Source organism: Nicotiana attenuata, unplaced genomic scaffold, assembly GCF_001879085.1.
Source record: "Nicotiana attenuata strain UT unplaced genomic scaffold, NIATTr2, whole genome shotgun sequence".
NCBI lineage: Eukaryota > Viridiplantae > Streptophyta > Magnoliopsida > Solanales > Solanaceae > Nicotiana > Nicotiana attenuata.
The window spans coordinates 9070-35838 of NW_017673184.1; the positions used below are offsets into that span (position 1 = coordinate 9070).

Consider the following 26769-nt stretch of genomic DNA (forward strand, 5'->3'; position numbering starts at 1 on the left):
TACAATCGGAACATCTCATGAAGGCCTCTACAAAAACAGAGTTACCTACACAGGAGCAACACTATGGTGATCGGTATGCCTAAGTGACCGGTTAGTTAACCATTTAATGATGCAATTCAAATGGTGGCACAGGTAAATTTTGGTTTATATTTAAACCCGGACCCCATGACTGATAAGGTCTAAAAGCTAGTTCAGTCTATTGCACATAGAATATATGTGGTCACAGTTTCTTTCAAGCTTTCTTCCATGACTGTAAATTTGAAAGCTAAAAAGATTTTTTAATTTTCAAATTTTTTTTAGTACTTCATGTATTTATATATATCTATATATTTTTTTTTTCTATAATGTTATAATAAACTTTTTCTTCTTAATGTTTGTGTCACTCTAGGTTTTTAATTTGTAAAATAAATTCTTTCTATTGTGCCCAAATATTAAGTTTTTTTTTTTCATTACCATATCAGTTCCATGCCTATGACTTTAATTTTGTGAAGGCAAAACTAGCATCTCCAACTCACAAGATCAAGGGAATTGAGAAATGTTATTATCACAAGAAGGTATACTCAATAATTTCTAGAACTTGCTCTAAATGTTCTTCGAGGCGAAACAATGGATGACACTGATTCTTGAAAGATGAAATTAGACTTTCTTTGATACACCTTTTAGCCTCTTTTAGTTTATTCTCTCCAAGAAAAAAAAATGAAGCTTTTACCTCTTAGAACCTATCTTTGAGCCTTTATCCTATTTTTTTTTTAAAACACCATGGTCTATAACTCCCCCAAAAGAAACAAAAGAAAAAAAAGAGAGATGTATATTACTACTATAGTTATTACTTCTTCCAGCCATGATAAGTAATGTTTGTTAGAAAAAGAAAAGAAAGATGGTGCAAGGCACGAAAAAAGAAGAAGAAAAAAGAGAGATATAATGTATAAGTGTGTATATATTCTTATATCTCTTTATGTTGATGAAAGCATATACACAAACAAAAAAAAAGAAAAAGAAAAAAAAATGGAATAATTAGTATCAAGGAACATTTGCTCCAAGTTGGAAGAAGAAAAGTCACTACAAAAATATCTTTATCCTACCAGCCTGAAGCCTGACATTATAAGCCAAGAAAAAGTCCTAAATAGATTTCAAAACTCAGTGTTGAATCTATATTAGTGTAGATTAACATGAAGAGCAAGCCTATGGAAGAAGAATTGTGATATTCAAAACTTGTGATAATAAAGTCATCAATTCCGAAAGATTCAAGAGAAAAAGAATAAATTTTGTTCTTTTCAAAAATGAAATCAGAAGCAAGGAAAAAGATTTGGTGAAGTTTAAAAGATTAATCATTTGGCATGATGGAAGAAGTTATTTTGAATAAATTTTCTATCCTACAAAGACCAAACGTTTTGAAGAAAATGTTACAAAAAAAAAAGTGTATGTATATATATTATCATTAGAAATGTTTTTTTTCCTCGAGGACGAGCAAAGATTCAAGTGTGGGGGAATTTGATGAATATAATTTATTCATATATTTTTATATGTAAATATCAAATATTTTAAATAAAACATGAATATATATATCATATTCTTCCATATTTTCTAACATACTTTGCAGGAGAAAGAGCATATGAAAATCAAAGAAAAGAAGCAAAAAAAAAAAGTGGAAATTGAGTAGTCAACTGGGAATGAAGAAGCAAATGGACTAAAGCACCATAGTTGCGACGATAGCAATTGGGAATCATGAAGGAAATCACCATAGTTGCAACTAGAGAACTATAGTTGAAACTATAGCCTTTCTCTGCAAAAGGAAGTCCAATTGATAAGACCATAGTTGCAACTACAATTTCCATAGTTGCAACTACAATTTCATAGTTGCAACTATGGAGAATCTTAAGCCAAAAAACCTCTATAAATAGAGAGTGCATGTTGGAAAGAAGACATCGAGTCTTGAGCAGAGAAGAACTATTCTTGGTCTCTCTTTGTCTTTAGTATTTACTACTTGTTGTCTTTGTTTGAGAAGAATAATATTTCTTCATAAGTTCTTTATTCCTAAATTAGTTTCTTACTTCGTAATGGAGTAAACTTCTTTTGTTGGGATAGTTGATGAAGCTTGATATATATATTATAAAATTATCTCAGTTTAATACATCCTTGTCTTGAATCTTTCTATTTATATTTTATGTTGTGCTATAATAATAGTTTTTACCTAATCATTGTTATCACTTCTATATATTTTATCGTTAAGTTACTATCATATTAATGTTATAATTTTCACGGAGCAAAATTAATATATAGTAACTATTGAATAAAATAGTAAAGTGAGAGCAATTGTTAGCAAGCTATTATTAAAAGTCGGTAATTTTGCTTGACTCAGTTTTAATTCTCACGGAGGAATTGTTGTAGGCAAGATTATTGATTTTTTTTAGTAAAAATATTCTCACGAAGTTTTTACTACCTCTTAGCACAATTCAAGCAAGAAAAATATTTCAGTTTAACTGTCACCAGTTTTAACTCAATTAATTACATAACCTCACGGAGTGTTATTAGTTGATTAATTCTTGGTGAGATAAGATATAATTGTATTAGCAATAAGCAATTATCCTTTAGAGAAATACTTGTACAAAGTGAGATTTTATTATAATATATTATCAAGTGAATTCAACGATTCCCAACTCTTTTTTTTTAATTACAAATCTTTCGAAGTTGTTTAATCTTGTTATGTATTTAACAAGTTTTAATTCCACAAACTATTCATCAATCTAATTCTCTCAAATAGTAGTTGAAATATTAAGGGTCTGTAGGATAGATGTTCCAATCTCTGTGGGACGATATCATAAACTATACTAGAATTTGACAAAGCACGAGCAGGAAAATCCTATCCACTTTGGCCTCGTCAATTGGGGATCACAATTTACAATTAATTTATTTTAATAATTTATAAAAAATTAAATTATAAATTATAACCTGCTTAAGTTGCTCCAATTATTAACTTTTAACATCAATGTCAAATATAAATATCAAATTGTAAAATTGATTGAATGGTATTATTTTCCCACTATATTTGAATTTTTAATTATAGGGTTTTAATTTTTTCTTAATTAAGGATATAAGAGATTTTTTTTTTATAGATTTATCATATGTTAATTTTTATAATGAAATAATATAAAATATTTTAAGACAATTTATAGATTGTTGAAAACTTATCATGGAAGAATGGAGTTCAAACCATATAAATCAAATTTTCACATCAATTAAGTACATAAGAGATAACCTCCTAGAATAGATGAACAAATATCATCACTTAAATTAACTTTAAGGTTTAACAAATTATTGTTTTGTAAATTACTTTTGAATATAAAACTTTTAGGTTTTAAATCGCCTTCAAATACTGTGAATACATGAAAACCTTTAATTTTATTTTTTAAATTGTGTTAAGATAGTATGGGTAAATATGAAAATATTTATCTATATTTATTTTTGTTGCTTTATTATTTAAAAATTAAATTTACTTTTTCTGTGAAAACTTTTAGTTGATTGAAACAAAAATTAATAATTTTATCAAATGAAAAAAACATTCGAAATGAGTATCTGCATGGAGTGACTCTGCAAAAGTAGTCTAATCAACAATTCATTTAAACTTTTAAAGGAGTGTTGTGGTCAAGGAAATGTGGGGTCCACGTATATCAAGAAGGACACAATTTGCATTTAAGAAATGCAAACAATACAATAATTTTTTTCAAAATGATATATATGCCATTGGTTGACCATCTTTCATTTTCTATATATAAATAAATAAATATTCACAAGCAAAGGGACCAAAAGTATACATTTCAATTAATTAAAGGTTAAATATGCTTAATCAGATATCACAAGGACTAAAATCAAAATCCACCAATAACCAAGGAACTAAAATTATTATTTAATTTATACCAATTTATTTGACACTTTTTTTTTAGTGAGTTCAAAAAAGAATTATACATTTTTACATTCATTAGCAATTTAACTTTAAATCTCCCTTTTTACCTCTTAATGAGATGATTTTTAGTCATACAAATTTCGACGATTTATTTTAGACCACAAAATTATAAAATCTTCTTTTATTTCTTCAATTTCAGCAGTCAAATACATTCACATAAATTAAATCGAAACGAGTATTATAACCTGTTTGGCCAAGCTTTTTCAAGCCAAAAGAACTTTTTTCTTCAAAACAAAAGTTTTTTTTTCAAAGTTGAAGTGTTTGGCCAAGTTTTTAGAGGAAAAAAAGTGCTTTTGAGTAGAAACAGAAGCAGTTTTGGAGAAGCAGAAAAAAATAACTTTTCTCTAAAGACACTTTTTTGAAAAGAACTTCTGAGAAAAATATACTTAGAAGCAGTTTTTAAAAGTTTGGTCAAACACTAATTGGTGCTCAGAAGTATTTTTCAAATAAATTAGTCAAACACGTTTACAAACCAAAAGTACTTTTGAAAAAAAAACATTTCTCAAAATAAGCTATTTTTACAATTTGGCCAAACAAACCATTAATTAATTTGACCCTAATATTAATGCATTTCCTCCTAACTTCCTTTTACAATTTACAACTGCCCCGAAACCATTTTCGAATTTCCACAACTAACCTTCCGCCCAAGTTGGTGAAAAAAGAAAAAAGAAACCTTCCAAGCATTTAGCTTCTTCATCAAGAAAATGAACCTTCCGGTTCTTTGGTCAATATCTTGGTTCTCAACAAACAAATAATCAGATATAAATACAAAAAATTTTCTTCGAAATGATAGTCTTTACCTCTAATTGATGTCATTAAAATTAGTGGGACAGTAACAAAGCAGAGAACACAAAAACATAAAGTGATGGTTCTCCCATTAATGAAGTTAGGGACACTTGCTTTAAAGACTTTAAGCAAACCCATTGCAGCTAGGCTCAAGAAAGAAGCTGGCTTGCACCCCAAGTTCCGTCATTTGATCATCAGCATGGCTCAGGTATTATTAATCCCAATATTTTATAAACCCTTCAATTATATTATTATGTTACTGTAAATGTTTTATTTTTCTTTCCTGTTATGATTCGAGTTTTGTTTATCTTTGTTATTCGTGTTACTGTATTTTTGTTGGGTTGATGACTGGATGAATCATGTAAATTTCAAACTAGATGATGTCGATTATATGAATTATTTTGATTCAATCATCATTAAACCATTTTAAAAGTAACCTATCACAATCCTTGTTCTTAGGGTGGGTTCTGTTATGGTCCATTGCAAGGTATGAGACTCGAGTACCATATCGGTATTACAATGTGTCCAGTGTGGGGTTTATATAGCTCTCGCTCCTCAATAGCTAGCTTTTGGGGTGTGGTTCTCCTTAGGTTGTATCAGGTTTATCCGAACCCAATAGCTTTAAATATTAAAAATGCACTAAATAAGCAAATAATAAAATTTCAAACCTAATTAAATTAAATGGGCAAATGGTAGAATCACGAAGTCGAACCCATAATGTTCTTTCGCCAGTCTTGGGTCAATTGTGGTTTGCGACACTCAAATAGGAGGAGTTGAGTCGATGATTGTATGTTAATTTTATTTTGTCTTATCGTAATTCCAATTCTGGTTTGTCCAATTACATTCTTGTGGTCTTTGTCTTGGTTGGTCTTGAGTTGCTCACCAATCAAGGAATTGTATATTTTAAAAGAGCTCAAAATGTAGACCACATGTCTCGGGTGCGAGCCATGAAAAATGAGTCACTTTTGGTTGGGAGTGCTTTATCGCCAAATTGGTACTTCCTACCACGAATCTGGAGTAGTCTGCCCCCAAAGCAGGTACCAAACACCGGGTGGGAAACAAATAAAAAAACAAAATGTCGAAGAATTATGGAATTTGCTGTTAAATTGGTGAGAACTTGTCGATTCTAGTTTTGTTCCAATGTGACATGCAATTATTTGTAGAAGAATTGTTGGGGGACTTTACCACCTTTTGTTGGTTGTGATCCACATTTGGCTTTGCCAAAAGGTTGGATCATTTTATTTCCTATGTTGGTAGGAGATAGCAGGTAACTGGGTGGAATACTCGAGTTGCGCAAAAGCAAAGAAAAAAAGATTGGATTGTTTTAGAGGGCTCAATGTATCAATACTTGGAAGATTTTCTTGCACAGGTCAACCAAGAGGATATTTTTGTTCCCTGTCATCATAACCTCCCTGTGTAGCTATGAGTCAAGTTGCATAATGAAAGGGATTTTTGGAGAGGGTATAAGTTCCTCGTTTTTTAATTTGATAGTACGATTACTGGATACAAGTGCTAGTTTAGAAGAGTGTGTCCATTTCCTAAAGCTGGGTGGCTGCTCTTTGCTGGAGCCGTACATTGAGAAATGGTCTCAAATTGACAAGAACATAGATGTGCTGATTTTCAAATGTTGGCAAGTCTCTGCTCAAGTGTTAGTAGTATAGAGACATAAAATTGCAATAAGTCGCTGCAAGAGTGCAAATTTCATTGTTGTGCAAGGGCATGATTGCTCTGTTAGAAAGACTACCCACTTCTTATAACATACTTACAATTGACTGCTACAAATTTTATATGGAATAAAATGTAAAAACAAAATGTGATTTAGACATTGACAAGAATGTATTAACATATTGATAACAAACTGTGACTAGCAGATGCGTGGTTTGACATCACAAGTGTGATGGTCATGTTTGAAGACTATTGTGTGTCCAAAGGTGCTAGCGGTATCTCCATTAAGGGACTCTTATGTCTTAGATGATTATACTGAATAAATCTCATATTTGTGGTTAATTCTGGCTTGTATTATTGTTTATGAGTTTGTCTGCAATTGTTTACATGCACTCTTGCATCACTCTCTGAATATTTTCTAGATATGTTTCAATACATGCCCATATCTTGTTTCAGATGTGAATACTCCAGTAGCCTTCACTCTTTCAGAAAGTTATTCTCCACTTCTGCTTTTACTTTGACTTGTTAAGAGTTTCTCCTAATATAGATCATTTTTTTCATTACATCCATTGCTGAAACCAGGCGAATCACCGAATGACAACAACCATGCAAAGACGGCTTTATGGCCATGCAACTGATGTTGGAATACGACCTTTGAATGAAGAGAAAGCGGTTCAAGCAGCTGTTGATCTTCTGGGGGAATTTTTTGTTTTCTCGGTATTGTTTATTTTCCCACTCGATTTTTGCAATAATATTTGCAAAGTTAGCTATCCTGATTCTTATCTATTACATGTGTTAATTGTTGTGAGAGCGCAGACAAGCTTTGCTAAGCATCGAATGATACAAATTTTAAGCATGTAAAACTTGATATGTTCTCCCTAGTTACCCCAAAAAGAAAAAAAGGAACATGTTATGTTATCTTTGTCAATTAAGGAAAAATCCATGATTTCCACTAGCATTCATTTGATTTTTTTATTTTTTTATTTTTTATAATCCACTTAAGTCTCAAAGTCCATGATCATTAACATTTATCTGCCATAAGTGCGAGAATAGCCTAGTCCAATACAACCACTAAATCCTTCTCTGTAGAAGTCCGCTGACACATAATACACAGGCTTATAGCACTTGTCTTCCATTGATGTGTGCGACTTGCCTAGACCAACAGGACTTCTAAATCTTTCTCTGTACAACTTCCCAATGTTGATTCTACCAGAACGCCAGCTGCTAGTAAAGAAGGCACAAAGAGCCAAGAGACAAGTACCACCTTGTTTAGGAAATTCTCATATCTCAATATACATAGCAAACTTCATGCATGTGCACAATATCTGAGTCTTGATAATTATAGAATTATTGCTTTGGCTAATTTGCTTCGAAGAAATTAAAGTCTCAGCAACCTGTGATGGCAATACGGGTTTGAAGGTCAGAGTTGCCTCTGCTATTTCATGCATTTGACAATATTTAGATTCTCTACATTGCGTTCTTGCAACATTTATTTTTTTATGGATAAAGCTATTGAAAGGCCCTTTGACAGAGAACTCCTTTAATTCCAAAATAGCATATGCAATAGACATTTGACAATCTGATAGTGTAGTAGCCAAATATATGTCAGTGGAGGAAGATAAGAGAAGGCTTGGGAAGTTTTTAGGATTGGTTTTGGGTGTTTTCTGATGTATTAACATTTTAATGGACGATCACATTTATCTACTTGCTTACTCAAAAAATATTTGTTCAATGACCGCATTAAGTTCTTGAAAAGAATAAGCCGCAAGTCCTGACAATTGTGATGTCTTGTACTTGCTGGCACAGTAAGATTTGGCACAAGGGTAATAGTTGCCACCTTATGACTAGGAGGTTGCATTTTCTTTGTCTATTTCTGTTCAGGGCATCCAACCACACACATGACCAATCTCTAAGGGCATCATTTCTATGTCTTCAATCTCTTGAGACTTGTAGCCAACTTTAACCCTTGAAATGTGACCTGCCTTCCATCTACTTCTAGTGCATCTTCTAATCTTTGTGCAACTTTTGCAATTTGGTGAACAGGTCGCAGTTGCTGCTCTTGCATTTGAGGTGCAGAGAAGTGCTCGGTCAGAGGCTAAGAAGGAGGAACTTCGTAGGCAAGAAATGGAGGTAGTCCTCTCGTATTCTTCTTATTCTTGTCTTGGCAAACTCTTTAGTATGCTTTATCTATTATCCAAAATATTCACTTTGTCACCTCTCCAGACTCCACTTGTGGGATTTTACTAGGTCGTCGTCGTCGTTGTTGTTGTTGTTGTATGTACTTTGTCACCTCTCCTTTTTTGTGTTTTAAATTCTATCTAAATCTGATTGTCTTGGATGACGACAACGTGCATTAGTCTGTTGATTTATCTCCACAAATTTTCGAGGGGTGGTATTCAATAGAACTATGTTCGCTTTACGTTCTACTTAAGTGGAAATTCAAAAAAATTCTTATTTCAGATAAGAACCTGCAAACGATTATTCCTGGATGTGTGTTCAAATTATGTCTTAGTTCAAACTGGTGTATTTCAGAAATTGAGGCAACGAGATGAAGCATTGGAAAAGGAGATGGAGGGCGTCAAAAGCAAAATTCAAGAACTAGAACAGCTAGCAAGGGAAAAGGGACTTGCTGGTATGTTCAATCTCAGACATCCTTATGTTAAAGAAGGCAAGACAGCAACACCAGCATGATCTGTTTGCTCAGTTTTGGCTAACAATAGGAATCATATTGTTCCTTTTCATTCTTTAGATCTAAGTCCTATTTGACTATTTCAAGGAAAGCGCGGTCTAAGCTTCTTGCCTACTCACTGTAAATAAAGTTGAATTTTGAACTAGCCATTGTTGTTGAGAATATAGATGTTGAAGGGCGACCATTTTAGAGCTTCATTTGTTCCACTCCATGTTAAATTTGGTGAAAGTAGCCTAAATTTTGCTGTGCAACCTTCGTTTCGTGCCATGTTCTTCCTAATTTACATTCATCCACCTGACCAAATAGAAAAGTTGCTGCTTGATGACACACACTTAAGAAACTTATCATTTGTTTATAGAATGAAAACTTTTGAAATATGGGGAATTCGGTGCAGGGGCGAAGCTACACTTTGGTAAGGCGGTCAACTAACCATCCTTTGTCGGAAAATTACACTGCGTATATAGGTAAAATATCAGGTTTTAGAGATACATAACATATATTGAACACCCTTTGTTGGGTTTTTTTTTCTTCTTTCAAATTTGAACGTCCTTGAGAAAATTTCTGGTTTCACTACTGATTCGGAGCGATCGCTTCAACCAGCATCTGATGTTGATGCTAGTGAAAAGTATGTTCAGATGCTCCTTATCTGCAAAAATTATTATTGATTGCAAATATCAGTATTGATCCTTTTGTACAGTTCAATACCAAAGGGGAGCATCAAGAATTGACTATAGGGAATCTTGAAATTGATAATGGAGTGTACCCTTTATGCCTTCCTTGCCTTGTTCTTTCTCTTTTAATTTATTCACCCACAAAAATGCCTTTCTGCTGATGGATCTGGATGCTGCTCATAAAGGCTTCATATTCTAATTTGGGTGACAAAAAGTGACCAATCCCTCAGTTCCACATCATCAAAAAAGAGCCCTATTCTGCACTTTGGTTCTTGATGAGAAGTGTCATGGGAATCAATTTTCTTTGTTTTAGTGATATTGCAGCCCTTCAAGATTGCGAAAGGGGAGCCTTGGAGCAATGGTAAAGTTGTCTCTGTGACTTATAGGTCACGCGTTCGAACCGTGGAAGCAACAACTAATGTTTGTATTATAGTAGGTTGTCTACATCCCTTTCCAGACCCCGTGTGAATACGGAATGCTTTGTGCACTGCACAACCCTTCTAGATTGCATTTAAAACAACTTGCAAAACTTATTCCCTTACCTATAATAAGGCTGTGTCAAGGAATCTGTCCAACTTGGTAATAGACATTTTACTAATTTGACTGATAGAGGCCTTCTTTTGTTTATCCAGGAGAAAGATGAAAGAAACTTAATCAGACTTGGTGTTTACATTAAATTATATCAGTTCACGATAGTTAAGTGATAAATTGATGGAAAATACGATAAAAGGATGTATCATTCATTCATTAGTTTGGTGTAAATATTATGTACGGTTTTTTTTTTGAAGGTTGAGAGGTTGTCATCTGTGTTAAGAAAGGAATTGACATTCCAATAACAGGGGTAAGAATCTACCATGAGATTGTAGACCTCAAACTTCATATTGGGAACAAGATTCTAATTTTTGTCCTTACCCCTAGTCAATGTAACTCTATTCCAGAGTGACCCCCCCCCCCCCCTCCTCCCCCCCGGCATATCCTTTTGCCTGCCATACCTTAACCAATCTATTCTTATGTTTCCCTTCATATAGGAAAAGATCAGACTATTTTTAGAACTAATTATCATCAAAATATATAGTATCAATACAAATTTTAGTATAAGACATGAGTTATTAAATAGTTACCTATTCATGTGATAAGGATGAGGAAACAATTGAGGGGTGCAGTAACATTCTTGGGATCTTTCTTACTTTATCAAAGGTTTCGGGCTCGAAACTTAGAAAATAAAATACATACGTATATTTTTTTTAGAAAGTGTCTTACTTTTTTAGTAGGTCTAAGTGGCATGAATCTAAATTAATAGAGCATGTGGCCGTCAAATATTTGATTTAAATAGATGAGGGGAGCTAGGAGGCGCAATTGCCTCTCAACTCCTCCGGGTAGGGGTAAGGTATGCGTACACTCTATCCTTTTCAGACTTCATTTATGGAATTTTACTGGGTCGTTGTTGTTGAGCTAGGAGGCGCAAGGAATTCTTTTGAAAAGGAAAATTATACAGTATAACAAGATCAAATTTATAANGCGTCTACCCTATTTTGATTATATGTAAAATTTAAAAACTATATGTAAAACAATATGTAAAAAATTTCATTAATATTATATTAAAAACTATGGTTGACTCACAAAATAAAAAAATTAAGTTTTTGAAATTGATAAATATTGATCTTGTAAATCAATAAATTATGAAACTCTTCCCTATCGAAATCTTCAATCATCATTCCATATATTCAACTTAAAATAAATTTCACTTCTATAATTTTATCTTCTCGACTTCATAGTTTCAACAAGAACATCATATTTTCTGGAATATCTTATGAAAATTATGGTTGTTAAGTAATCTAATTAAGAATTCGAAAATGTTACATATTGTTTGAACTTGTTTTTGGAAAAACTAAGAGTGATGATGACAAATCTATTATAATCTAGTATTGATTGATTCTCCTCTTATTTATGCCTATTAATGACCTTCTCTATCAGACTCGGAGCCATTCTCTTATGCTTGGCTCCGACACTAATAGGCATAGTACGAGTTTATTTGACTCCGAAGCTATTTTACGTATCATCTTTAAATGTTACTCTTCACTTTGACATCAGGTGTAGGCAGTGAGTGGCGGACGCATGTGGAAGCAAACAGGTTCAACTGAAGCCGCTTCATCAAAAAATAATACTGTGTATATGTATAAATTTCGATTAAAGTTGCATAAATTTTGTATAAATATTTTATTTGAAACCACTTGACAACTATTGTTTTACGACTAAAGTTATGTACTTCTTGAATCCGCTTGCACAAAATGCTGAGTCTGCCACTAGTTGTAAGTGTCGTCATTAATGATCCTACATGGCGAGTCTAGTTTCCACTAATTCACTTTGGATCATTTTACTTGGTGAGAAAAATAAAGTTATTACTCTCGAAGGTGAGGGAGGGTAAAGAGACAAAACATATTGGGCCAAAGAAGGTAATAAAGTGAAATATAAGGACGACACAGGCAAAGAAAGTATCATGAACCCGAAATTTAAGAAAAGGCATAGTATAAAAGATCGAGAGATGTGAAGTTGGTACTAGGGTTTTGTTCGAAATGGCCGAAGAGCAACGGGAGCTTCCCCGTAGATACTTGGATGATGAGCATATATGGGATGACGATGCTTTTATGCCCAAAGGCGCTTCAAAGGAGCATCGCCGTCTATTTCAAGAAATATATTCAAGATACTACCGTCAGATTTGTGAAACCGATGTTTGTTTCTTTCACTACTCCTTCCTTTATATATATATATATATATATATATATATATATATAAAATTTGTAAGTGATTTTAAGGATACGTGGATTAAATTGACACAAAATGATAAATTAAATTGCAATTGAAATAAACAATGATAAATTAAATTCAAACAGCGCATATTGAGACGTTACGGCCTTGGGGGATTAGCCACCCTTGAACAGGATGCACTTCGATCGGTATCAAGACATAGTTGAATAAGAGCTTAAAGAGAAAAATAACAATGTATTGCTTCTGAGCGCATGTTACAATGTATTTTACAAGTAATCAGATCCCCCGTTATATAGTAGGGGAGTCCTATATTAGGTACAACTATATAAAAGGTAAACATTCCCTAATTAACTGATTGCTAATCTCACGTCGACATATGCCGAGATCTCCGCCGTGATATTCGGTCAGTTACGGATATCACGGCCTTCTGTTGGCCGAGCCTGACTACCGGGCAACGTTCTTCGAAGTTAATCAAGGCTAGAACCGATCCGAATCATGTCCTTGATACCCTCGAGGGCGGATGTTATGGTCTGGACTCATAATCAATGAGATCCATACCTCGGTCTAGGCCCCTGGTTACCTTATCTCGAGCTTGGCCTAACATGTCAGAGATCGGCATGTACTACGAGATCGATTTTGCCCGTATACAGATAGTCCCCTCGTTTTTCGGAGAGTAGACGGCGAGAAACGACATGAGCTTCCGATTCTGATTTCGATACCTTGCGTCAGAAACAACAAAATGAATGAAACGTCTCGTCAGTCAAGCCTTAATGGCATTAAATGCTTGTCAGTTGCCGGTCGGCCACTTCTGGATGCAAACCGTCGTTTGAAAAACTATAAGTACCCCATTCTTCATTTATTATGGCGAAGACTTCAAAAATAGTTCCCCAAAAAGAAACTCCTTCTACATCGCGGCTGGTTGAGGAAACCGTTCCGCGTACTACTGTCGAGGAACCAGTAGCTGAACCCCCTTTGAACACGTTCATCCCTGGTGGATGCTCGGTAACCGCCAATTTCAAGGGTGAAAAACCTCCCTCCGTACCCGGCCGGTGTGAGAAAGTCTCGAGATACGCATGCTCGATCACTGAAGAAGTCCTCCCCTTGGTCAAAAAGGATTGCAACTGGGTTGACAAGCACGTGGTGGTTCCCAGACCCGATGAAGATATCACCACCCACGTCGAGGGATATTTAAGTGTTTACACTTATCTCTTTACGATGGGCCCATTGGATCCGGTAATCGTCGACTTCTGCAAAAGATATGAGGTATGCCTCGGTAGAATTCACCCTTCATTCTAGAGGATCGTGATACTTTTTAGGTTCTTCGTGAGCAAGATCGATGGATTCTCGTTCACCATCGACCACCTCATGCGCCTATGTAGTCCCCGACTCTTTCGGGAGGGGGGACTGATCAAGCTTGCGCGTCGGGCTAGTAAAGCCCCATTCTCGAGTATCGATGAAGATCCGGATCGAAGTTGGCTAGGCCGTTTTGTCCGAGTGAGGACCTCAGACTTGATCCCAGCTGAGCGCATGCCGTTCCCTGAGAAGTGGAACATAAAACGTAAGTAAAAAATCGTTTTCAAAATTTTATTTTACTCTTCTTTTTCTTTCCTTCTTATTGGTGCTTGGTGGTGGTACAGCTGTCGCTCGGGTCCCGAACGCAGTCCCTCGACTCAGGGAGTGGGTCGAGGGCATCGTGTTACAAAGACCATATTCTAAGCGCGCATGGCGCGAACTTTCAAAAGGTCGGTGGGAAGCCCGTTCTCATGGTGAGATTCCTTTCTTGAGTGAGTAATTCTTGGGTTTCTTTTGTGTCTCTAAGTTCTTACTTGTTTCGTTTCCCTTTGCAGGTGTATCCAAGGACGTCACACTGAGGCCTCCATCCGTTAACGAGGATTGCCCCTCCGTGTCCCCTGCTCCGAGACAGGGTAATGAGAAGAAAAGGAAAAGGGCTTCGAATTCTCCGAACTCGGAAAAGAGAAACCAAGGAGGAGGCTGGTGCGTAAATCCAAAGAAAGCACCAGGTCCCGAGTGCCCTCATCGGAATCACCCAACCGGCTGAGGGGCGAGTCTGAAGAAGAAGAAGAAGCCTCTGAACTGGTGGCTCGCGTGCGTTCGCAGTTCGAGGGCAAGGGGTCTCCGAACTAGAGAGAGGCGAGGCCGATCTGCCTCAAGCCAGGGAGGCTGATGGGGAGGCCGTGGCCGAGGCTTCTGAACCAGAGAGAGGCGAGGATGTTTTGCCTCAAGTTAGGGAGGCCGACGAGGAAGCCGTGGCCGGGGCTTCCCGGGTAGTGGGCAATGCCCCCCAAGGATGCACTCGGTGTGATAGACATCTCCGAGTCACCTTCGTTCACTAAGTCCATGTAAAATGATGCTCAGATGGTGAAAGAACATCCCAACAAGGGGGCCCAAGGAGCGGAAGACCCCCTTCTCAGTTTTTTTGATGGTGTGGATTCTGCCACCACGGAGGACGTCAGCGGATTGGGTGACTTAGAGGTGACGAGGAAGAGCACATCTTCGAGAACAAACGGGCCTTCCTCAAGTCCGAAACTAATCAACTGGTCCCAGCTCCGAGCGTGAATCCTGACCGAAAACGATCTGTCGTCATCTCTATTTCGGAGGATGCCCGGGTTCTCTCTGCCCTCATAGGGGTGGCCAGTTATCTCGGTCCCTGGTGACCGAAGAAGACCAAGCCAAGATGAACGAGGTGGACACGCCCTGCCTGTTCAACGAAGCACAACATGCGTTAAACTGGGTAACCTCAGATGCCTCTTGATGACTTCCAGTTTGTACTGAGATTTATTTATAGATAATCATAACTTTTTTCTTTGTGTTTGTAGGCCTCGGTGCTTCATCATGAGACTTTTCTTCGATATCGGGAAAAGCTAAACTAGTATGAGGCCGAGATTCGAGGGCTCACTCAGAAGAGAGATGCGTACAAACTTCTCAGCGAGCAACATGAAGGGGAGGCTAAGAGCCTCCGAGCCGAGCTAGAGGCAGCTCGGAAAGAGCACGCCGACCTGGTAGAAAAGGTAAAAGTCTTTGAGGTTAGTGACAATGAGCTAGACTCGGTGACTAATGCTCTGAACCCGCAGGTCCAACAGAAACTTGATCGAATTGACCAGCTTCGGGCAGAGATGGACGAGATAAAGGCCGAGGCCGAAGAATGGAAAAGCAAAATGGACCACTTGGCCTCGGAAAAGGAAACTACCCGGGCTCAATTGGCTTCGGTTGAGGTCCAACTTCGGGTGGAAAAGGAAAAGGCTGTGGTGTAGGCCAAAAAGACTGAGGAGCTCCAGTCTCAGCTAAGTTTGGTCGTCTTCGACCGAGAAAATATGGCCAAGGAGCTTGAAACGGCCAAGTTGGTGGCCGAGGTGGTTAAAATCGATACTGACGAGATGGTGGCCCAATATAGGGCCGATGCCGAGGCGGCCCAAGTTCGAGTAGAGGATATTGTCGAGCACGCAAAGCGGCAATCCCGAAGGGAGGCCCTCGAGGAAATTCATGCTCGAGGTTTCGACTTGTCGGCCGAAATTGAGAGTGCCAAGGGGCTCCAAGCCGAGGCCAAAAAGTTGGCTTATCCCAAGAATGATGAAGACTCCGAGGATTTGAGCGGATACGAGGGTAGAGGTGACCCCGAATGCCCTGGTAATGAGGCGGCCCCCGGCGAAGACTAGGCCACTTAGGCGCTTCATAGATGTTTTTGTTTTCTGCCTTTTGTATTACCGTTTTGTCGAGGTCGTTTGGCCTTTGTAAAAATTTGCATCAGGGCTGTTTGGCCCTTGTAAAAGATCTTTTGATATGTATATAAGGCTTTTTCCTTTCAACAACTTCTGAATTTTTCCTTTGCTTTATTATTTATATTTGCAAAGATTGAAATGCCTTAACATGAAATATTTAGGTTACGTTCGGAGGTTCGAACAAACTTTGCCTTCAATATTATTTTGTTTTAAGTCATCGTGCGGGTTCGGTATGAATGGAAATTTTTCCCAAAAATACTTATACTTTTTTAGATTATAGTTTGTCGAGGGTAGCCTTTTAGAACCGGTTAAGAAATTTTACGGCATTGTTGTTTTTGTTACGAGCCTCAAACGTCTCCAAGCTATTTTAATATGGTTGTAGCCTTTTTAGTTCGGGTGTTGCCCAGTAGGCTTGTTATCCTGAGTTATCCGGGCTTGCCTAAAATAACAGTCCCCGAGTGGGGATGGCCGTAGCCTTTAAAGTTCGGGCGTTGCCTAATTGGTCTTGTGCCCCTGAGCTTTGATAGCCCGGGCCATCTGAGTTTGCCTTTGGACGCAGTCCCCGGGTGGGAGTGATCATTTGAACACGGATTAAGGCAGCCCTTGGGCTCGATACCTTTAGGGGATCAGATGTAGGAAATTTTCTTAAGAAATGAAAAAAGAAAAATTTTAAGGGACAATATATTCATCCGCAAGGTAGAGACTTATTTTATTCTTGTGCGTAATAGTTACACATGTGTACAAGCTTTGTGCCAGGGCTCGAGCAGTCTAGCGGGCACAGTTCATTTGACCGTTTGGCCCATACAGTAAATCCTATCGATCGAGCCAAGACCGTTCAATCACAAAGTCTCTGTCCTCGCTAAAGTCGTTATCCGAGGGTAATGCCCCCCATTGTTCGATGTTGATCATAGATAAGCCTCGGATACTGTTGATGTGATCTTTGAAACCAGTTCATGATCGCCCTTTGATCTAAGTTAGCACGATCCATTATTGCCTCATTACAAGCCTTGCCAGAAAACCTATTTGGGACAGAACTGGTTCAAGGAAAAAAGAGTGAAACGCATGCTTTCAAGCCTAAAAATTATAAAGTTCCTTGTTGGTTACCTGCAAGTGTTAGTTCAAAAATAAGTAAAAGGAGTGAATGGGGTCGTACCTTAGCGGTAGTATCGCTTCAAGTGAGTTATGTTCCAGTTGTTCGATAGTTGCTCGTCGTTCACTGTTCCAAGTTTATATGATCCTTTTTCGGTGATCTCGATAATTTGATACGGCCCTTCCCAATTCGGCCCCAGCTTCCCCTTGTTCGAATTTTGGGTGCTTAGTGTGACCCTTCTTAACACCAAGTCCCCGACATTGAAGTGTCGAATGTTGGTCCTTCAATTGTAATATCTCTCGATCCACTGTATTTGGGCGGCCAACCAGACAAGGGCGGATTCGCGCCTTTCATCTAATATTTCCAGGCTCGTACTCATGGCCTCGTCATTCGATTCTTCGATTGCGTATCGGAACCTGAGACTTGGTTCTCTGACTTTGACTGGTATTAGAGCCTCGGCACCGTAAAACAGCGAGAACGGGGTAGCCCCGATATTGGACTTTAAGGTCATGCGGTACGCCCATAGGACTTCGGGCAGGATTTCCTTCCATTTTCCTTTGGCGTCGGTTAACCTCTTTTTGAGGTTTTTGGAGTATGGTTTTGTTGGTCGATTCTGCTTGTCCGTTCCCACTAGGGTGATAGGGTATTGATAGGATGCTTTAGATTTTATGGTCTTCGAGAAACTTGGTCACTTTGCTGCTGATGAATTGTTTCCCGTTGTCACACACGATCTCGGCCGGCATTCCGAACCGGCATATGATGTGGTCCCAAATAGATGACTTCCTTCTCCCTGACCTTCTCGTATGCCTGGGCTTCCACCCACTTAGAAAAATAGTCAGTCATAAACAATATAAATTGAGCCTTATCGGGTGCCCATGGAAGGGGGCCAACGATGTCCATTCCCCAATTCATGAACGGCCATGGTGACAAAACCGAATGCAGCAGCTCCTCGGGTTGATGTATCATCGGAGCATGTATTTGACATTCATCATATTTTCGTACGAACTCCTTCGCGTCCTTTTCCATATCGATCCAGTAGTAGCCGGCTCTGATTATTTTTCAAACCAATGATTCGGCGCCTGAATGATTTCAGCAGGTGCCCTCGCGAACTTCCCTCAGAACGTATTCGGAATCTCCTGGTCCTAGACATATTGCTAGTGGACCATCGAACGTTCTTCTGAACAGGGTTCCGTCTTCGGACAAGCTAAACCGGGCTGCCTTTGTACTCATGGCCCTCGATTCTTTTGGATCCGAGGGCAGTTTTCCGGTCTTAAGATATTCAATATATTTGTTTCTCCAGTCCCAAGTCAGTCTTATGGAGTTTATCTTGGCGTGGCTCTCTTCCACTACCAATCTCATGAGTTGTACGACTGCGCTCGAGTTGAGCTCGTCGTCCTTGACCGATGGCCCTAAGTTAGCAAGGGCATCGGCCTCACTATTTTGATCCCGAGGTACGTGTTGCTAAGTCCACTCCTTATACCGATGTAATGTTACCTGCAACTTATCCAGGTACCTTTGTATCCGTTCTTCTCTGACCTCGAATGTCCTATTAACTTTGTTCACCACGAGGAGGGAATCGCACTTAGCTTCGATCACCTCCGCCCCCAATCTTTTGGCTAGTTCGAGACATGCAATCATGGCCTCATATTTTGCCTCGTTGTTAGTTCACAGTCCTAATAGAAAGACAAGGTTCCTTCCGGTATGTAATCTCGAGTCCGTTTTCTCTTGTGATGGATACACTGGTGCGCTTCAACATCGGCCCTTGAGGGACATCGATCCCACCAATGATCATGTTAATGAAGTGTTGAGGTTCTTCTTGTTCAGTCTGTTTAATAGAATCCTTATTCCTGAAATGGTTCTTGGCCCGGTCGCTCAGGAATTATCGAAGGTGCCCGTTGTTGAATAACTGGGCTACTTCCTCTCTCAACTGTCGGCAATCCTTTATTCTGTGGCCGTGAGTGCCATGATATTTGCACATCTGGTTAGGGTCTCTTTGGGTTGGATCTGATTGTAGAGGTCGAGGCCATTTGGTGTCCTTGATGCGTCCGATGGCTGATACAATGGCGATAACATCGACGTTATTCCGATAACCTCGGTGCTTTCTTAGGCCCGATAGGCCTGTCGAAATCGTTCTTGCTCATGAGTCCCCGATTGTCTTGAACTCGATCACTTCGCATAGAATTCCGCCTGGACCCTCTACTTCTTCGATCTCCATTGTAAGGCTGATACTGATCCCTGTTTGACCTTGGTTCACGGTTGATATCTCTCTTGACTCCATCGATGGATCTAACGAGATAAACGGACCCCGAAGGGGCCCCAAGTTGATCATCTCTGACTCTGATTTTTTATTAATACCGGTTATGCATGTCGGCCCAGGTAACAACCGAATATTCTATCAGATTTTGTTTCAACTGCTGTGAAGCCAACGAGCTTCGAACATTGATACCTTGGGTGAAAGCTTGAACGACCCAATCATCAACGGTCGATGGCAGATCCATCCGTTCCATTTGAAACCGAGACACGAACTCCCTGAGCATCTCATTATTCTTCTGTCTTGCTTTGAAAAGGTCTAACTTCCTGGTTTCGACCTTGATAGCCCCGGCGTGTGCTTTCACGAAAGAGTTTGCAAGTATAGCAAATGAGTCAATAAAATTAGGAGGCAAGTTGTGATTCCATATCATAGCTCCCTTTGACAGGGTCTCTCCGAATTTCTTCAACAAGACAGACTAGATCTCATCATCCTCCAAGTCGTTCCCTTTGATGGCGCATGTGTAGGAGGTAACATGCTCGTTTAGGTCGGTCGTTCCGTTGTACTTAGGAATCTCGTGCATGCGGAATTTTTTAGGGATTTGCTTTAGAGCCGCACTCGGAGGGAAAGGTTTTTGCACGAACTTCTTGGAATCCAGGCCTTTCAGTATCGGCGGCGCTCCCGGGATTTGATTGACCCTGGAATTATAGGTTTCTACCTTTTTGTCATTTACTTCGATTTTCTTCTCCCCTGATTCTATCTATTTTGTCAACTCCTCAAGCATTTTTATGATCTCGGGGTTAGTCCCTGATTCATTTTCATTCAACCTCTCTGCGACTGGTTCTTCCCTGCGGGTGACTTCCCGGGATGGATCAGGTTCAATTCTGCTCGGTGCGCAGCTTTGGTTCTGTAACTGGGCTATCACCGCCTGTTGAGTCTGTAATATTTTGAAGATCATCCGTAGATTGATCTTGTATCCTCCATTGTTTTGAGTATTTTGCACTGCCGATCGGGCTCCACCACGGATGCTATTCTCGGGGTCGATAGGCAGGTTTGTGTCGATAGCCACATGCGAGTTAGCATCCAACGGGTCCGCGATTGGAATTTCGATGGGATCAACGGGCGGTACCTCGTTACCGGGTGCTATGTTGTTATTTTCACCATGATGACCGGGCTCATTGTCAAAAGGTAGGGGTGCTAATTGTGAGTTGACATTTTGAGCTTTAACCTGAAATTAGAGGCACTTCAATGAACAAGTGTAAAGTAGTGTGTATTACGGAAATTTGTATCAAATAACCATTATTATCCTTAGCCCCACGGTGGGCACCAAACTGTTTACCCTCAAAATCAGATAACAATTGAATTTGTAAGTGGTTTTAAGGATACGTGGATTAAATTGACACAAAGCGATATATTAAATTGCATTTGAAATAAACAATGATAAATTAAATTCAGACCGCGCAAATTGAAACGTTACGACCTTGGGGGATTAGCCACCCTTGAACAGGACGCACTTTGATCCGTATCAGGACACATTTGAATAAGATCTTAAAGAGAAAAATAACAATGTATTGCTTCTAAGTGCGTGTTACAATGTGTTTTACATGTAATCAGACCCCCCTTTATATAGTAGGGGAGTCCTATATTAGGTACAACTCTATAAAAGGTAAAAATCTCCTAATTAACTGATTGCTGATCTCACGTCGACATATGCCGAGATCTCCACCATGATATTCGGTCGGTTACGGATATCTCGGCCTTCTGTTGGCCGAGCCTAACTACCTGACAACGTTCTTCGAAGTTAATCAAGGCCAGGACCGATCCGAATCATGTCCCCGATACCCTCGAAGGCGGAAGTTATGGTCCGGACTCAGAATCGATGAGATCCCTACCTCGATCTAGGCCCCTGGTTACCATATCTCAAGCTTGGCCTAACATGTGAGAGACCGGCTTGTACTACGAGACCGGTTTTGCCCATATACAATACATACATACATATATATATATATATATATTGTATATATATAATGAAAATATTAAAATTTTATATATTAAATTCCTTTAATGAAAATATTCCTTTAAATCTTTTTTGTTTAAACTTTAAAAAAAAGAAGAGGGTGGGTATAAAAGGAAATTCAAAAAAGCAAAGCATATATCCTCTCCTCTCATGCTTTTGCCGCGTACACATGAATTGTCATCACAGATTGTTGCTTTTTATTCTTTAGGTATTTGATAGAAACCACTAACCAGTCTTCTGCTTCTAGTTGTAATAACACATAAATCTCAAATCAAAATTCCAACAAATTATAGAAAGAGGACAGCAGTCTCACTCTCTCTTTTACTCTTTTCTATCTTCACTTACATTCGTTCGGTTCTTCTCTATCCACGAACCGCTAACAGGTATTAACACCCCCCCCCCCCCCTCCCTCCCCCGGTAACACCCATTTCCATTTTATTCTGTTTTTTGTGTTTTATATATTCATAAATTTGAGTAGAATCTGATGGTGCAAATGCTTTTTAATTCCAAAATTAGGGGTTTTATTGTTTCCACATCAAGATCGTGTAGCTCTCTTGGGTTTTTAGCAGGATCGAGTTTTCTTGCTTATTTTGAAGGTTTTATTACTTGGGTACTCGTTCATTACTGATTTGGGCTTTTTTTTTGGAATTTTTTGTTTGTGATGGGGTATAGTCATAATTGGGCTCCTTTTTCTGCTCGTGGGAAGTACTGGGTTTTTATAAGAAATTAATGCTTGAATCTTAGTACTCTGTTTGATCGGAGGAGGCGGATCCAGGATTTGAACTTTATGGTTCTGGATTCTAGGACAGCAACCTCAAATGCCAGTTACTGGGTTCTTAATTTGATTTATGTACATATTTAGTAAATTTCTTAACCGCTTGAGGTATTGGTTTTCTAACAGGAAATTTGTAGCCATATCTTGTTTGTTAGTTTTGGCTTAGGTTTTGTGCTGGATGTGTATTTTAAGAGAAACTGAGAAACATAATAGGATGTTTAGAGCTAAGTATTTACTTGTTGGTTTTTGCAGGTGAGGAGTTGAGGGTATTGTTCTGTTTGATTGGATGAGGAAGGTTTCGAAGAGGGGTGCGTGCAAGTCTGCATCGCACCAGCTCTTCAAGGACAAGGCAAAGAACCGTGTCGATGATCTGCAGGGTGTTTTAACTAATCTACAATCTGCGAGGAAAGAAAGCCGAAGTTATGATGTTGGGTTGCTTGAAGAGCAAGTCCACCAGATGCTGCGCGAATGGAAAGCTGAGCTCAATGAGCCATCCCCGGCTTCTTCTTTGCAGGAAAGAACAAACACTTTTGTCCATTTTAGCTCCGAGCACACCAAGAGCTTTTACACTTTTGTACCTGTCTATCATGTACACATTACAACCGCAATAACGACGTCTTAGGGCAACGTTATGCAAAATAAAAACAAAAATAAAAAGTACTAGAAGTTCACTAGATTTTACTCTTATACAGTTGTGCGCATCGCCAAGAAATTCTTTTTGCATGTTGACATGTCTTCTTATATGTAAGCTGTGTTGTGTCTTGACGCATGCTTGAGCACATGGTTATAGAAAATTTAGGTTTATAGCAAGTGCAGATCAGTCTCATTGTGTTAATCAAAAGATAGTGTTTATGAGTATAGTAGGCTATGTGTGAACTTATGTTTCCTGTCTTCGTTTGTGGTTGATTTGTTACAGTAAACGTGATATTGTTAAGTAGGTTGCTGTCTTCAGGTATTGGTGGTATAGAGATATACAATTACGGGTTTTACATTCATGGGTGACCTTGCAGGGAGGAAGCCTTGTTTCATCATCAGACATCTATAGACTGTTACTTGGTGAGGAAGAAGATGATGCGACCAGTCCATTAGCTGCGCCTAAGCCTGAGCCTGATGCTCAAAAAGTTAGTGTTACTGGTTTTCAAGAGGTATGCATATTACTTAGTAATTTCATCTTGTGCATATGCTGGACTCTTCTGATTGGTAATTACGAGGTTGCTGCTTCTCCTTGGGTAACCTTTCACTATTTATAAATTCTTTATATATTGAATGGGAGAGATAATACTTGGTTCTTGGATGCTTCTCCAGATTGCTCTTAGTATATATGTTAAAAAATTTCCCAGCAGTAGCTGGATCTTTCTTCCATGCCCTTCTGCTCTAAGAAGTTTCACCACCTCACTGGATATCACTCACAGCCACATTGTGCTTCGCGATGATAAATCCAGCTAATCTTGGATTTGGAAATCCTTTCCTTCATATATATCAATCAATCAACTATATTTCAACCCAAACTAGTTGGTCTCTTGTACGATTCCTCTATATCCGTTACACGCTATTCTGGCTCTTTCTATTATAATACTAAAAACTTGTCTTTTAAGGCAACTTGGAGACTGAGAAACTAGGGTAATTCTAAATCTCACACTTATCTTACACTGAGTTGGCAAAACCGGGTGCAGTTTAAGTGTAACAATCAGTGTTTTTATAAGCGAAAAACGCACAAAGATACATGTTACTTGGGGTTTGACGTGAAAAGTGAAAAGTAAAGTGCATGCATTTTTGAAGTAAAACACACAAGTAATGAATTTTAAAAACATCTAAACTCATATGTATTTAGTACCATAATAATCAAATTGCAATTTACATAACTAATTTCAGCGTTCAATGTATTATAATATTGATATTAAACCAACTTCGTAAAGTTGAGATTTAAGGAATCGAGGACCAATTTAAGTGTCATTGTCTGAAACTCATACTTCTTTGATATGCATAGCTTCATTGATGAAGCGATAGCCCTTTGCTTCGCTTCATCGCTTTAAGCGACAAGGTGATGGCTTTTAAATTACATTGCTATCAACTTGTTGGTATTGCCTATATGAATCCTTCTATATTTGTGTTGCGTTGTGGTTTTTAGGTGACTTTGCATTGCTTCCGAGCGATTGTGGGTCTTTTAACACAATATTCCTTCATATGATTTTTGGTCTATCTCGTCATCCGTAGCATGTTTAATCATCATAGCGTCACGCTTACAGACCAGCGGATAATGGATATGATCTTTTGTAGTCTTGTCCTTTTTCTTATGTCTGGACTTCCATCTTAACAATTGTATTTTTAAAATGCTCATCTTGGAGATATGTAGGCCCTCTAAGCCCCGACATTCCCTCGTAAGTAATATTGTTGGTCTTGTAGCCCTTCTATAGATGTCTGTCATGACTGTTATCTTGCTTGAAGCTCTCTTAATGCCGTTGGCGGTCCAATCTTTTCTGATCTTTCCCCGTAACCATTATCCTCTACTTCATGTTTTTCATTTATGTAAATAGTCTCCTGACCTCTTTTCAGATAGTTTTTCTTGTTTCTCTCCTTTTTTGGTTGATTTCTAAGAAGTTAAGATTAGGCTTTTTGCAATTTTTTGGTTTTTCTGCTAGTGTAGCAAGCCTGTTAAGTGATCAATTAGTTCTTACCTGTTAAGCGATTGTTTGCCGTAGGGTTTCAATGCAACTCAGGTGCTGCAGGAGCAAGGTTTCCACTTGGTTGATCAATGCAAAGGCTTGCCTTTAGTGGTTAACAATGCGGGGATTAACAATCTTGGCATTGCAACCCAATTGGATTACCATTCTTTTGATTTGCATCAAGAATACGATCAGCAGTACTTACCTGGATTTGATGCTCTAAATCTTTGCCTAGAGGACGCTTTGCCTCCTATTCATATTAGTCCTCCAGCCTCTGCTTTCCTGGGGCCGAAATGTGCACTCTGGGATTGCCCCCGACCTGCGATGGGGTCAGACTGGTGTCAGAAGTCTCAAGACTACTGCAGTGACTATCATGCTTCTCTTGCACCTAATGAAGGTTATCCCGGGAGGCCTCCAGTTGTTCGGCCAATGGGTATCGGCTTAAAGGATAACTTGCTTTTTCAAGCTCTTGGTGCAAAAGCACATGGAAAAGATGTTGGTGTTCCTGAGTGTGAGGGTGCTGCCACGGCAAAATCCCCCTGGAATGCACCCGGTAAGAGTGCTGTGGCATTTCTGTATTCTCATTGCCGGATTTTCTTTACTTGTAAAATCTGATATCGGTTGGTTTGCTTATGCTTCTGCAGAGCTCTTTGATCTTAAAGTTGTTGAAGGTGAAACAATTAGGGAGTGGCTTTTCTTTGATAAGCCTCGAAGAGCGTTTGAAAGTGGAAACAGAAAGCAGAGGTCATTGCCGGATTATAATGGACGGGGTTGGCACGAGTCAAGGAAGCAAATGATGAATGAATTTGGAGGGCTGAAAAGATCCTACTACATGGATCCACAACCGATGAAAAATCTGGAATGGCATCTTTACGAGTATGAGATCAACAAGTACGATGCATGTGCCTTGTACAGATTGGAACTGAAACTTGTTGATGGGAAAAAGATCCCCAAAGGGAAGGTAACCAATGTATCTGTTTCTGATTTGCAAAAGCAAATGGGAAGACTTACTGCTGAATTTCCTTTGGACAACAAGCGAACTGTTAAGGGCAGAGCAAAGGCTGCTAGTTTGAAGAATGTGGGAAACATTCAAGCTGCTCCAATTCCAATGCTTCCAACTTGTGAAGGGTTTGATTATGGGACCGGCGAACCTTATGACTATCTTGTAGACGATTTGGATGGCTACTTCATTACCTAATTAGATACATGCATCGATGCTTTTCAAACAAGAGGCTTTTCGCCTGTGTATTATACACCAGTTTCATCTTAGACTCAAAAATCATGTTGGTGGGCAAGTTGCTCGGCTTCTGCTTACTTATTTAGTCAGGGCCAACGGGATGCCTCTCATTTCCATGGGCTTGTGGTCAATATTTCATTGTCATCTGTGACGCGGTCTCATCTAATTATGGAGCACATTTTACTGCTTGAAAATGAAAACCCAATTTACTTGGTCTTCTCATTTACATATTTTGGAGCCGAGTTGACACTAAATGTATTGATGTTATAGTGTCAGACTCGGTGACCACATGTAAATGGTAATTTGTAACGGTCATTTTCTTCAAGATCTGCTGCTGTTTTACATGGTTACATTGTAGGTATGATCAATAGGATGGACAACTTTAAATGCATGGTTTGAGGCTCTATTTGGTGTAAAACATTATTTGAAGCCCAATCTGGCAATCAGATACATGTTCTTATGTA

General features: G+C 38.6%; 2 protein-coding genes across 4 annotated transcripts; both read left to right on the top strand.

Moving 5' to 3' along the window:
- The first annotated feature begins 4604 nt into the window (after positions 1-4604).
- On the top strand, positions 4605-9307 carry LOC109215668 (OPA3-like protein). The gene is made up of 4 exons (XM_019379780.1): positions 4605-4955; positions 6995-7129; positions 8456-8542; positions 8945-9307. Exons 1-4 carry the CDS (start codon positions 4827-4829, stop codon positions 9101-9103), a joined length of 510 nt encoding a protein of 169 aa, XP_019235325.1. The 5' UTR covers positions 4605-4826; the 3' UTR covers positions 9104-9307.
- A 12484-nt stretch (positions 9308-21791) lies between these two features.
- Positions 21792-26769, top strand: LOC109215665 (transcription factor VOZ1-like). 3 transcript variants are annotated; one of them, XM_019379774.1, is made up of 5 exons: positions 21792-22013; positions 22658-22919; positions 23416-23550; positions 25105-25621; positions 25713-26769. In XM_019379774.1, exons 2-5 carry the CDS (start codon positions 22692-22694, stop codon positions 26264-26266), a joined length of 1434 nt encoding a protein of 477 aa, XP_019235319.1. In that variant the 5' UTR covers positions 21792-22013; positions 22658-22691; the 3' UTR covers positions 26267-26769. The 3 variants fall into 3 exon arrangements, with proteins under 3 accessions (XP_019235319.1, XP_019235321.1, XP_019235320.1); XM_019379776.1 differs by lacking the exon at positions 21792-22013 and adding an exon at positions 22125-22226; XM_019379775.1 differs by lacking the exon at positions 21792-22013 and adding an exon at positions 22126-22240.